This window comes from Populus trichocarpa, chromosome 14 (genome assembly GCF_000002775.5).
Source record: "Populus trichocarpa isolate Nisqually-1 chromosome 14, P.trichocarpa_v4.1, whole genome shotgun sequence".
In the NCBI taxonomy this organism is placed as follows: Eukaryota; Viridiplantae; Streptophyta; class Magnoliopsida; order Malpighiales; family Salicaceae; genus Populus; species Populus trichocarpa.
In genome coordinates, this window is record NC_037298.2 from 2135854 (window position 1) to 2148416 (window position 12563).

The 12563-nt window shown below is 36.9% G+C and overlaps 2 protein-coding genes across 5 annotated transcripts; one reads left to right on the forward strand and one right to left on the reverse strand.

Annotated features, from left to right (window-relative positions):
* Nucleotides 1–486: 486 nt before the first annotated feature.
* On the forward strand, nucleotides 487–2983 carry LOC7496986 (uncharacterized). 3 transcript variants are annotated; one of them, XM_024584479.2, is made up of 6 exons: nucleotides 487–710; nucleotides 1202–1437; nucleotides 1524–1782; nucleotides 2070–2249; nucleotides 2338–2493; nucleotides 2583–2863. In XM_024584479.2, exons 1-6 carry the CDS (start codon nucleotides 681–683, stop codon nucleotides 2583–2585), a joined length of 864 nt encoding a protein of 287 aa, XP_024440247.1. In that variant the 5' UTR covers nucleotides 487–680; the 3' UTR covers nucleotides 2586–2863. The 3 variants fall into 3 exon arrangements, with proteins under 3 accessions (XP_024440247.1, XP_002320149.2, XP_024440246.1); XM_002320113.4 differs by having other exon boundaries at nucleotides 495–710; nucleotides 2612–2983; XM_024584478.2 differs by lacking the exon at nucleotides 487–710 and adding an exon at nucleotides 945–1090 and having other exon boundaries at nucleotides 2612–2983.
* A 263-nt stretch (nucleotides 2984–3246) lies between these two features.
* On the reverse strand, nucleotides 3247–12146 carry LOC18104935 (uncharacterized). Of its 2 annotated transcripts, none has more exons than XM_006374923.3 (16): nucleotides 11979–12146; nucleotides 11267–11648; nucleotides 10926–11151; nucleotides 10584–10829; nucleotides 10358–10476; nucleotides 9445–9543; nucleotides 9245–9332; nucleotides 8838–9064; nucleotides 7508–7692; nucleotides 7148–7347; nucleotides 5743–6075; nucleotides 5538–5639; nucleotides 4889–5186; nucleotides 4600–4748; nucleotides 4243–4527; nucleotides 3247–3950 (listed from the first exon to the last, which is right to left on the reverse strand). In XM_006374923.3, exons 2-16 carry the CDS (start codon nucleotides 11563–11565, stop codon nucleotides 3741–3743), a joined length of 3066 nt encoding a protein of 1021 aa, XP_006374985.1. In that variant the 5' UTR covers nucleotides 11566–11648; nucleotides 11979–12146; the 3' UTR covers nucleotides 3247–3740. The 2 variants fall into 2 exon arrangements, with proteins under 2 accessions (XP_006374985.1, XP_024440245.1); XM_024584477.2 differs by lacking the exon at nucleotides 11979–12146 and adding an exon at nucleotides 11867–11947.
* Between the last annotated feature and the right edge of the window lie 417 nt (nucleotides 12147–12563).

Sequence of the window (12563 nt, forward strand, 5' to 3'; positions counted from 1 at the left end):
TTCACGTGTATATAGGTACATTGCTGAATCATGTTAAATCTTGTATTCTTTATAGTTTCTCTTATATCGCAATGTTTATCAATAATTGCTATAGTATTTTCACAAAAAAATATTGTTTTTTTTTAAATTGTTTTTTTTTTGAGTTGATCGAATCAAGTTTAGATTCGCTTTGACTAAGTCAAACAAATCACTAAAAACTTGATCAAGTCAATGTTTTTAATAGTTTAACTCAAAACCTAGTTGGGGTCAAGTTCTGATTTATGAGTTTTATGAATTACACTATGCTTGCAAGAAGGGGTTGAAAATTAAAATTTCAAAAAACTTTTTACTCCTGAGCATAGAAATTGATTTGAGCCAATTTAAAAAAGTTGAGGTACCAAACATGATTTCAGAGCCTTATAAAGGTTTCATGTTTTGAAAATTTAGCTCTTTCATATACCGTTGTTTCATGAATGGTCACAAGGTTGTGACATGCGCGTTAACATTTTGACAAAATGACAAGTACTCTATTATAATACACTCAAAATAAGAGAAAACTGGCTCTAATCTGGAACCATATCACAGCTTTTCTTCTCTGTTTCCCTCTCTAACATTAATTTCTTTCTGAAAGGCAGACAGATAATTGAATGAATGCAATGTTTCTTGCTTTTCTTTCCTCCTCCTCCTCCTCCTCCTGAAGAATGACTGAAGATTTGTGTTTCTTCAACAAGGTCTGTTCAGCTAGCTAATACTTAGTTTTGATCATTGTATTTTCTTATTCTTTCTGTTTCTGTGCATTGCCTTATAAGTTTTTAATCAATGATAGCAAAGATTCTTACAGACCATATATAGTTAACTTTATAAAATTTGTATCTTAGAAGTTTACTGTTTAATTACAAGATATTCTCAGACCATATATGGCTTTCCTACAACGTGTAAGGATATGGTGTGTCTGTTTTGTTTTCTTTTAGCATCATGTTTTTTTTTCCCTCAAGTGTCTGTCCTCTGACCATTTCAATAGCCTTATTTTTCTCAAAATGATCAAACAGAATAAAACCAAAGCCCTTTCATATTTCTCATCTCCTTTCTTTTTATGGAGATGGAAACTACAGTATGATCCTTTGATCTCTACAGATCGCTCTCTTTTTTTCCTGTTTCGAGTTTTGTGTTTCCATTACCAATTCATTTTGTTAACATCTGGGGTGTTTAATTTTAATTTCAGGATGCATTGGTTATAAAGGGTCCTAAGAAATCTCCATTGTTATTGAGACTGGTGGTCGTGGCTTTTGCTATGGTCTGTGGAGTTTATATCTGCTCAATATGTATAAAGCAGATAAGTCCACACACAACAGCCAAGTTCCTCAACATCAGAATATTCGATCAGCCATGTAATTCTTCAAATGTTGAGGAATGGGAAAAGCCCTATGTGCATTACCCCAAGCCTGAAACGTTTAGCAGGTATTTTGATAGTTATTGAATTTAATATCTAACTTGGTTTATTTACGTGTTGGTGTAAAAATAGTTACTCTTTGATGTATATGTAGGGAGGAATGTGCCTGCAACCCAGTAAGGTTTTTTGCCATATTCTCTATGCAGAGATCTGGAAGTGGATGGTTTGAAACATTGTTAAATAGTCATATTAATGTTAGCTCGAATGGAGAAATATTTGGGAAGAGAGCAAGAAGGGCGAGTGTTTCTGCAATTACACAAACTTTGGATAGAGTTTACAATCTTGATTGGTTCAGTAGTGCTTCCAAGAATGAGTGTAATGCTGCTGTTGGGTTCAAATGGATGCTTAATCAGGTCAGTGGCTTTGTAGTTTTAATCGTGGATTTTCTTAGTTTTAGATCCTCGACTCTACTGCCCAGGATGATAATGTTCCTACTTCGTTGTCTGTCAAAACTTGGCCACATTTCCTGCTCAAGAGTGATCATTTGTGTCATTTGCTGTGTTAATCTCCTGCCATAGCGGATAATGAACCTGGCTCACTCTCCTTTCTAACACTAAAACTAATCGCTAATGCATATCGGTTTATATATTATTTAAAAATAATTTTTTAAAAATGCACATAATGATTATGCATTTTGCAGGGCGTGATGGAACATCACGAGGGTATAGCAGAGTACTTCAAGCAGAATGGAGTTCATGCAATATTCCTCTTTAGAAGGAATTTGCTCCGCAGAATGATCTCTGTACTTGCAAATTCCTATGACAAAAGCAACAAGCCACTGAATGGAACCCACAAGTCTCATGTCCACTCATCAATGGAGGTGCTTCTCTCTCTCTCTCTCTCTCTCTCTCTCTCTCTCTCAAATTTATTGTCTCGAGAAGAAGTCATAAAGTTCGTAAGCATTGCAGGCCGAAGTTCTTGCGAAATACAGGCCGACAATAAATGCCACGACACTGATAGCTGAACTGAAGCATGTAGACGATAGGGCTACCAGGGCCATAGATTATTTCAAGAGCACTCGTCATACTGTTGTTTACTATGAAGATGTCGTCGGTAACCGCACAGTAAGGCATTTGTGCTGTTGTGTATTGATTGACCTTCCATTAAAGCTTAACTCGCTGCTCACTAACACTTGTCTTGTCTTCAATATTAGTAACAATATTGCTGGAATTTCTTGTGCAGAAACTGAAAGAGGTTCAAGACTTCTTGAGGTTGCCATATAGAGAGCTTACAAGCCGTCAGGTTAAGATACACAGTGGGCATTTATCAAAGCAAGTGCAGAACTGGGATGAAATCCACAAGGTATTGAAAGGAACCCAGTATGAGAGCTTCCTTCATCTGGACTATCAAAGATAGGTGTCAACACTACTGAGAAAGATGTACATAGATCAGTTTTTGCAGCAAGAAACAGACGACACCCTTTCCTTCCCTCTTTTATCCTTTTCTGTTACACTATTTCCGCCATTAATGAGTAGAAATTGAGCTCATGTTTTGGACTGTTAATTTGATTCCATTTATTCGTATAGATAATAAATGTCAGCATCCATTAACTCACGGACACACACGAATGTGTATGGATAATGTTTTCCTATGGATCATTTTTGTTCAAATGTATCAAAAGAAAAAAAATTCAAGCACTCAGAATCGTCCATTGCGTTATATATGATCAAATGTAAGCTGCTTGAAATATGCAAACAAATACTTGCACCCTACTCTATTTTGTTCGACAGAAGATCTCGAAAAGCTTGGGAATTCTGACTTCGATATCCAGGTTGATTTCGCAACTTGTTACCTGACCAAAGATGAAGAAGCTCTGCTGAAACTAAAACAGTGTCATAGAATTAGTTTTTCGAAATAAAGTATGATACAAGTCCGACAACAAATCTACAACTGACCAAGGGGGAGCAAGGAATTCACCCGGATGAAAGCCAATACAAGAGCAGATCAATTACATATATTCATAATTCATCAACAGGAATCAGTGGTCTTAACATGCCATTTGCAGGGCATGAATTACATTTCTGCTCCATCTAATTCGAAGCCGAAAGATGCAATCATCCCAATCCATATGGATTGCTTCCTAATCATCTCTGTCTCCTCCTTCAACAATATATACAAACGGGTTGTACCAAATTCAAATCAAATAGGAGAACTGGCACAACCCTTGTTATCAGAAACTTGAGGTTGATTGGAAGAAGTTAAAATCCGAGAAGAATTCCAGAACTGTCTTTTCTATTTCTAATGCTTTTTTTTTTCCTATTGCTTCCTAGATGATGAGATTGCAGCAACGCTACATATTTGAGCAGATAGATCAATGAATTACTGATCCGCTACTAGTTCCAAAGTCTGGTTTCTCTGTTTGTCTAACAACAAAGTGGTCAACGATTTTAACAGTATTCAGTGGCTCTTGCTGAGCAACAGCTGCACTCCATTTGCTAGGGAACTTTCGATGGTGGCTCAGTTGTTGTGGCTGCTTTGGCTCTGCATCCCAATGAGGATCCAGTTTCCATTCCTTTGGGACCTGCACATTTAATCAAATAATCACAACGTTAAGACAGTTCTAACAGTGAGCTATGATGAGTGTTTACTCCACAACAGATAAAAACAGAGGATGGTTAAACTACAAAACAGCCAACCAAACTGAATTTCTGAAGTTTAAGGTACCCTTTACTGAACACAAGCATTCACAGCCAAACATCTGCGTGCACGCGGGCACACACAGGGACAAAGCTACAGTCAACAGCATTTAACAAAATGCCATCATGTCAGGCTAATAAACATGCTGGAAAATCAAAACAGCATTAATTTCTTACCTTGTCAACTGCAAGGGTGAAAACCTCAAGATCACCATCTTTGTTGATGTGGAATCGTGTGAATGCCTTGTAGTTTGCAATTCGGAGAGATGAAAAGGCTTCATCAAAGTGCATGTGAAGCCAGTTAATGCAGATGTATAGATAACTTCCAAAAACCAAAGAAACAACAGGTGTTGAGAAGACCCAGAAGTAGATAAACACGGAAGCATAATAAATGATAGCTCCCCCTCTTGACAGGGACTCCATCCCATTTTTGCAAATATTACTCCGCGAGACAGCCATGACCTGATAATATCTCTCTCATGAATAAATACAACAGCATCATATTTCAGTGAGATGAAAAACTTTTTTTTTTACCTCAGGAACATCGAAGGCAGACATGAGATACTTGATGCATGCTGGATAAAGGCCAAAGGTCCATTGTTCAATACGAGAACGGAGGCCAGTAGGATCTGGAAAGTGTTCACTCTCCACATATCGGTACCATTCATATAAAGTGTGATAGCCTGAAAAAGTCATAACTAGCACCTCTTACTCAATGACCATCTAAAAAAACAACTATTGGAGCTACAAAAACTGAATGTTCCTGCGATGTTAAAAAGGAAAATTTGAACCATTCACCAAAGAAACAGAAAGCATAACTTGCCTGAAGTTGCTAGCAGTTTATGCCTGATACATGTCTCAATGCCCAGTTCCAAAAGCAACATTAGAATTAGAGCCGCTGCCAGGTGGGAAGAAACATGGAGAATTCCAATAACTGCCCGTTTCTTTCGAGAAACTTTGGGTGGGACAAATGCAATCGCCAAAATTAGCAACAGAATAGCACCAGTCATGGATACATAAGAGTGTTCCAGCACGTGCATAAAAACATTCCACACGGTGCCAAAGAAACTCCACAAGTGGCCGGAAAATGTATTGTCTTGCAAAATGTGGTCGAGCTTACACTAAAAATGAAGGGGAAAATCAGCCAACCGTCAGCAATGTAGTGCAAGAGTCTCGTGGTAAAAATTATAATGCTTTATCTATCTAGGTAGTAGGTGTAACATAAAGGTAGCAACAACATTCTCATAACAGCGGCGGGGGTGCAAGATATTTAAAGCAAAAAGAAAACGAGAATGAAAGACATCGTAATTATCAGGGAAATGGGATCCATATGCTATCCTTCGGCTATTAGCATGGATCTGAAAAGTCAGAACACCATATCTTAATTGCCAGGCCGTTGCAATCAAAACAAACCAGAACTTAGGGTAACTAGCATGAATCTGACTAACAGAAAGGACTAAACAGATGCATACCTGTGGAAACATAGAAAAACTCAACACAAAGTATATAAAGCCACCAATGATATCAAATTGCCAGTTCTTCTTTCGAAACTTCAAAATATTACCCAAAGCAATCTGCAAAAAAAATTTGATTAAGGAGCTATAGCACCAAAAAAAAAGGAAATTAATGGAGGAAAGAAAATTATTAGAAAATACATATGAAAAATCCAAAACTTACCCTGCTTGAATCTTCCAATGAAGGATATGCAGCCTTGTTTTCATATGAAGTTCCATACAATTTTTTGAAATTGGAAAAGACATGGGTGGGATGTAAAAAGGCACCACCACAACCATTTACAAGAAGATGTTGCACATGGACTGGCCCATCAGCTGGAACAAATGAATGGCGCATATAATGATGCAAGTCCCCAGCCACTCGAATTTTACACCTTCCTTTCAAATAATCACATATCAAGTGTGAGACATTCTTTCCAGAAACATCATTCCAATACCAATCAAGAAGCCAATTTGGTTCGTGTGTAATAAGGATCACAGAGTCATTGTCTGCAACCTGAAATACAGATAGTAATTTAAAGATCCTAAAATATTCAGGAGAAGGGAATATAAAGAAACAATTAGCCTAGAGGTAGGTGAATACACAAAAAGAAATAGCTCTATCAAATTCTACTTGGTAAGACCAATTATCATGCCTGAACAATGAAAGAAGGGGCTGAATCAAAATCAATTACATTCACTTGGTCAGTGGCTCTGGAAAGGTATTTCATGGATTTTTTTTTCATCAGACATACTCAGAACAGCACTTCGAGTACAAGGAAGATGATGATGATAATGATAATGACAATGACAATGACAATGGTGCAGTGTTTTAAAATGGGAAACAGAAAAACGGCAACCTGGGTTGCAAATTTCGATATAGGGTCAAGTGTGAAAGATCAAATCAGGCATCTAACCCCCAAGAAGTAGGCACAAGATACTGCGATGGCTAAATTTTATTGGTTATCATTCTTAAATTAAGATTATTATAGAAGTGTAATAAGCGACCATCAGCCTTCGCAAAGAATATTGTGCCATCAACAGCTGCAAAATCACCAAAATCTTTCATCAAGATATACACTAGTTTCCAGGGGTGAATTGGATCACAAGCACAAATAGTTGCCAGAGTCTTTTGGCCCTGTGTTTAATGGACTTGAGCATGCACATTGAATGCATATTTGCTATTGTGACATGGAACTTCAAGTGCTATGCCAGACAATTTCATCTCCTAATCTAGGGGTAAAATAAACAGCCTACACATGATAGTATCCTCAGTATTGAGATATAATGTCTCGTACGAATAATTGTCTAGCGAAAATGGCTAAGAAGGTCACTAACTTTGACACATGTGCTTGTCATTTAATGTGACTTGCAGGCATGCCCAAAAGTTCTGTCCAAGTGTAATAATGTGTTTATCATATAAATGCTTGAACTTGACACAGTTTAAGTCCGTGCCTCTGGCCTATTAAAGTTAATATATCAAACAAGTTAAAATGGATGTAAGGGTCAAGGGGAATAACTCCAGCACTTGTGTTTAATTCTAGCTGCAGAACATATCAAAATGGGGACAAAGGAAAAGAAGAAAGTACCTTCTCCTGTATCAGTTCTGCAAAGAATTTGAACTGGTACACATCAATATCATTGTGGAGTGCTAGATCAAGACCAAACACCCACCAACGTTTAGGGAGTTGCAGAGCAAAATAACTCTTCTTCTGGGGCATAAACCACCCACCCAACCAGCTCTTGTGACATATGTACCTCATGAAAGTATGAAGTCCATCAAACCAGTCTGCAAAGTTTAAAGCAAACCATTAACTAAACCTTTCAATAAACTAGGGTCTACCACGAAAGATGTGATGGCAATTCAGTCTACAACTATTTGTGAGACGAGCTTTTCTTGCGGAGGAAAAGAAATATGTAACAGAACTCATGCTGAAAATAAAACCAACCATGGTTTCCAGGAATGAGAAAGCACTGAGGTCCATCATATTGTTTCAATTCAGCCACTCCATCAGGCAGCTCGGGCTTGTTTACAGCTATATGATCTTGTTTATACCAAGGCGGAGGCTGCAAAGCATATTCAAAAGGACAAAACAAGCGTCTCTCATATGTGAAGGAGGACGGATTAGGATATCTACAATGAAAACATGAAATTATTAATTGAACAAGTGAACAGGTATCAGTCATGAAGAGCATAAATAAGTTAATGATCACATAAAACTAGGCATACATGCACAGTGCATATACTTAAATGGCATATGTTATCTTCTGATGGCCTCAACTATAAATGAGTAATAAGCTCTGGAACATTATATATTAGGGTGCTCTGGGGGAAAGTACCAACCTAGTTAAACATCAATGCTACAGAAATGGAGGAAGATATATTTTGAGAGATTTTCAAAGTATATAACAAGTCTGCAAATTTCTAACAGCATAGTTTTAACAAGTTCATTTCAAGATTTAGACATCAGAATGATCTACACAGCTAGTGCAACATTCCATAAAGTTCATCCTGACAAGAAAGGATTCTAAAGAACTAATCTGTGAAGATGGATGCACAACCCCTGAAACACTTAAAACAGTCGTTGACAAAGTACAGTGCTAAACATTGATGGCCAACCAAATTGGATGCAGGCAAGGAGAGGCTGGTTTATTAGTGGGTGGTGGATATAAAACGACGGAACCAATACAGGAATTGATGCCCAAAGCAAAGTGCAGCTTGAAGATTGATTCCTGAGCGTCATCAAAGTTAATGTGCTTATAAAGTAGGATATTAATAGTTCGACTCAACTAAACTCCCAGGATTAGGGGTGGTAATTATAGAACCTAAAGCCGTAACAATCCCAACTTTTCAGTTCAATCAAGGGACTAAATATAAGGTACACCGCTTGCAACGAAAAGAGGAAGGTTTCAGACCCAAGATACAATTTTTTTTCCTTCAGATAATCAGTAGCATTTGACTTGAAATTGTGTTTTTACCTCTTAAGAGTCCATCAACATCAGGATATTCATTATTATTTGGTTAACCAAAGATTCAGAACCCTCGAAGCAGAAACTCAAATCAGGAGTCAGGACCATTAAAGTGGAGTGGATCAGAACCATTAAAGAGATTCAAATCACAACACACGTATGAATCAATATAAAATGCTTGCCTCGTCAACTTTCAAGACCATTAAATTACAGTAAAAAATCATCCAACAAAAATAAGGACTCTTTCACAGAGCTAGGTTGTATATTTTTGCAACCACGTCAACAACACAAGAAACACTTTCAACTTACGCAAGATCCCCTCCTATAAGAAGTAAGTTTCCACGCGGTAGGGAAAGCACAGAATCACCTCTAGTGACCTGAATAGAAGGCTGAGCAAGAAGTCTCGCAACTGTATAAGATGAGTTCCCACCATCACCAGTATCAGCCATGAAGTCAAACCATAATTCATCCTTATCATTAAAATGATCATACAAAAGACCCTGCTGTGCTCCATCTTGAGCCCGGTTCATAGCTGCCTGATGGTGCAGAAAAGGGAAAAAGAGACATCACTATACCATGAATGGAATTATGTTAATCATAGCTAGCATAACTCATATTTTTTTTGAGGTTCATCAGAGAAAAAGAAACAATTTATCTCAACAAGTACAGAAACAAAACACATGTCAATGAATACAATACTCAATGTGGAACTATACCTGCATCATACGCATGTCAAAACGGCCAACAAACACAGTTACCGATACCAAGAGGTCAAAGGCTGTCTTGAACAGATCTGCAGATGTTCTGAAACATGTAGCCAGTACAAAGTGAGAGCAAGAATTTCAAAAGTCTCTTTCAACTCATCTCCACTACCAACCCATCAAGCAAGAAAAAAAACGTAGATGGAAACACATACCCAGAGTACCAAGGGACCATGTCCAAAAAATCAGGCTTCATTTGTTTCTTCTTTGACTTCTCATACTCTTCCACTGACAAGGGGTGAGTAAGAGCCCACCTGTTAGGCAGAAAACCATGAGTTTGGAAGAGAAACTAGACATCATAGTGGCACTACCAAAAACAGTAAATGCAACTCATTCATGTAATGGGACAATAATTCTCAAAAATAGAAATGTGTAACTGAATGATGGCTACTAAAATGAGTGAGACATAATGGAATCATGAAATCATTGTTGGTTTATGCTTCCTCTGCAAGCTCATCAGAATAGAAATAAAGCAGGATAGCGTTGTGAATACCAAAAGAGCAGAATCAACTATCAAATGGCCAACATTATGAAATATTATGATAGGAAGGTTCTCAAATGACTATTCAAGAGCATGTAAAATACCATAAAGACAATACAATGAACCTCAATGAAGCAGTTAGCACCTAAGTCAAAACTACAAGTAGCAGCATGGTTAGAAACTCATCAGGATGACTTGTCCACACCTTATTGAAGAGAGGAAGAAAAAGAAAGGGCTACTGAAGCTACCAACTCAGGAAGTTCCTAAATAGGCCATAAACCAAACAAATAAATCAAAACATGGATGAAGAGAACATGTCATATTGTTATGATCTGCCAACACCAAAAGGGGGCATCCAGTCAAGAAATTAAAATCCTCCTCGACACCAATAGAAGATAACATGCATCCAAAAGTTAATCTAAAGATGACTCACTCTGTTAACCCCCTACATAATTGGCAATGTAAAAACCTATATGTGATTTACCGCCATAAAAAAGGACCATCCAATCAAGAAAAATAAAACTTGCCTCAATGTCAATAAATGATAATTAATGCATCATAAAGTTAATCTGAAGATCATCACTCACCCTGTTGACCTTTCAACTACATAATTGGCAATGTAAAGACCTATGAATGTAGCCCACAGTGAATATAAGGGAGAAATTTCATCAGATGAACCAGCGCATCCACTTCCATTGCAACCTAACTGCAAAACACAAGATAACAGTGTTAAATAGAAGGATAAATGCTGGGGGGGGGGGGGGGGATGATGCATTCAAGATGTATAAAGGATGGAATTGAATATAGTCTTACTTCCCCATAAATAACCCACTTGGACAGAAGTGGATAATCACTAGCAGACCCAACTGGAGCAAACCAAGAAGAGCAGACCTGGTCTTTTAACTCATTCATTCGGAGGAATTTTGCAAGCCATGTGCTTCTCTCTTCTTTCTTCCAAAAAGAAAACCAACTAGAATACTTTCTTTGAGATCGTCTATCTCTCAAATTGGCAAGGTTACCACAGTGGCTATAAAACACACAGCAGGCTACACTGAGAACCTGTTTGAAAAATTAATCACATGAAAACAAAGGTCAGAGCTATATTAAAAGGAAAAAAGACATGCATGATATGGACAAAGTACCAAATACACTTACTGCGCAGTTTTGGAGAATAGTCAAGATCGCTGGCCTCCTTCCGGCAACACGAGAAACGAGACCAATATACCACAGGCCAATAAAAATAATGTGGAAGACAAGGAGAAACAAAATTGAAGATACAGATATTGTCAAAAACAATGACAAATTCATCCTCATATCTACTCCCATCGACTGAAAACTAGGAAGATGATACAGAGTTGCAACTAAAATCCAAGCTATATACCTGTAAAGTAAATGCTACAAACTATCAACATTTCAATTGTTGTGGTTGTTTAGCTACTAGATAAGCACATTTCTACAAAACAAAGAACAAAGGTTCCGTGATCAAGAGCACTTACCACCGACTGAAATTTGAATAGCTAGGTTTGATTGTCTTCCCCAAAAATGGCGACGAGAAGAAATAGAAGAAACCAAGGAGGCAAGCATACATAGACCACCACTTAATATTATTGTCCAATTTTTCTATGAGAGTGTGCATGTTGTCCGAAGAAATGAAAAACAAACAACCCACAACAACAGCAATGATTGCGTGCCGCGAATGCTCGTGCGGGTAAGGATATGTATGCGTCAAAATAGTCCTCACCCTCTCCATTCTAAGGGTTTCTAATAAACCAGTGGTCTGCTTATCCGAGCCCATCACACAATCTCCCAGTAATTCACTCTTCTCAAATTTAATTCAAACTAACAACAACTTGATGACACAAAACCAGCTTCACGATCCTGATTAAAAATTAAACAAAAAAAAAACATTAAAGATTAAGGAAACAATCCTAGGACGCAACACAACCTCAAGAAACACCAGAAAAACACAAAAAATAAAAAATAAAAAATAAAAAACTGTTTGGATACTGAGAAAGAACAAAACAAGTTCTAATCGTACAATGAACCTCAATCTCTAATTTTACTCTGCAACCAAACAGAAAACTTAGGGTTTTTACCTCAAAATGAATATAGGAGGACTATTAACAGAACGAGAAAAAAAATCTTCGATTAAATTCAGTTACAAACATATATTCTTGAATAAAGAGAAAGAGGAGAGATTACAAATACCTGAGAGAGGGAGGGAGAGAGATGAGAGAAGCGTGCAGGTGAAGCAAAATAAAAATATGAAGAGAGCTGATAATGTCTCAACCGACTTGGCATCTGAGAATGTCTGACTGGTACATATCAATGGCATATTCTCATCTTCTTTTTTATTTTCTTTTAACTACGAAATTATCGACAACACCACACTAACACGATTTTGACTTTTCTGTGTTTTTTTTTTTTTTCTATTTCGAGAAAATGTCACAGAGATTCGGTTGTCTTGGTTCGATTAAGGTTTCCTTTGATAACGTGGCTTAAGATTGCTTTTTTTAATTGTTTTTTTAATTGTGTGTTCTTATTTTTTTATATTTTTAATGTGATATATTAAAAATTCAAAAAAAAATATTATTTTTTATTAAGGAATATTTCTGTAAAAATATCTTGTACAGTGTTTATATGTTTGGTTTGTAATTACAAGTTGAAGGATAATTTACAATTTTTTATCGATAAAGTTTTAAGAAAAATACATATAAAATCATGATGAATTAAAATATTTTTAAATTTATTATTCGAAAAAAACACAAATCTCACTGTACCGCACAGCAATTG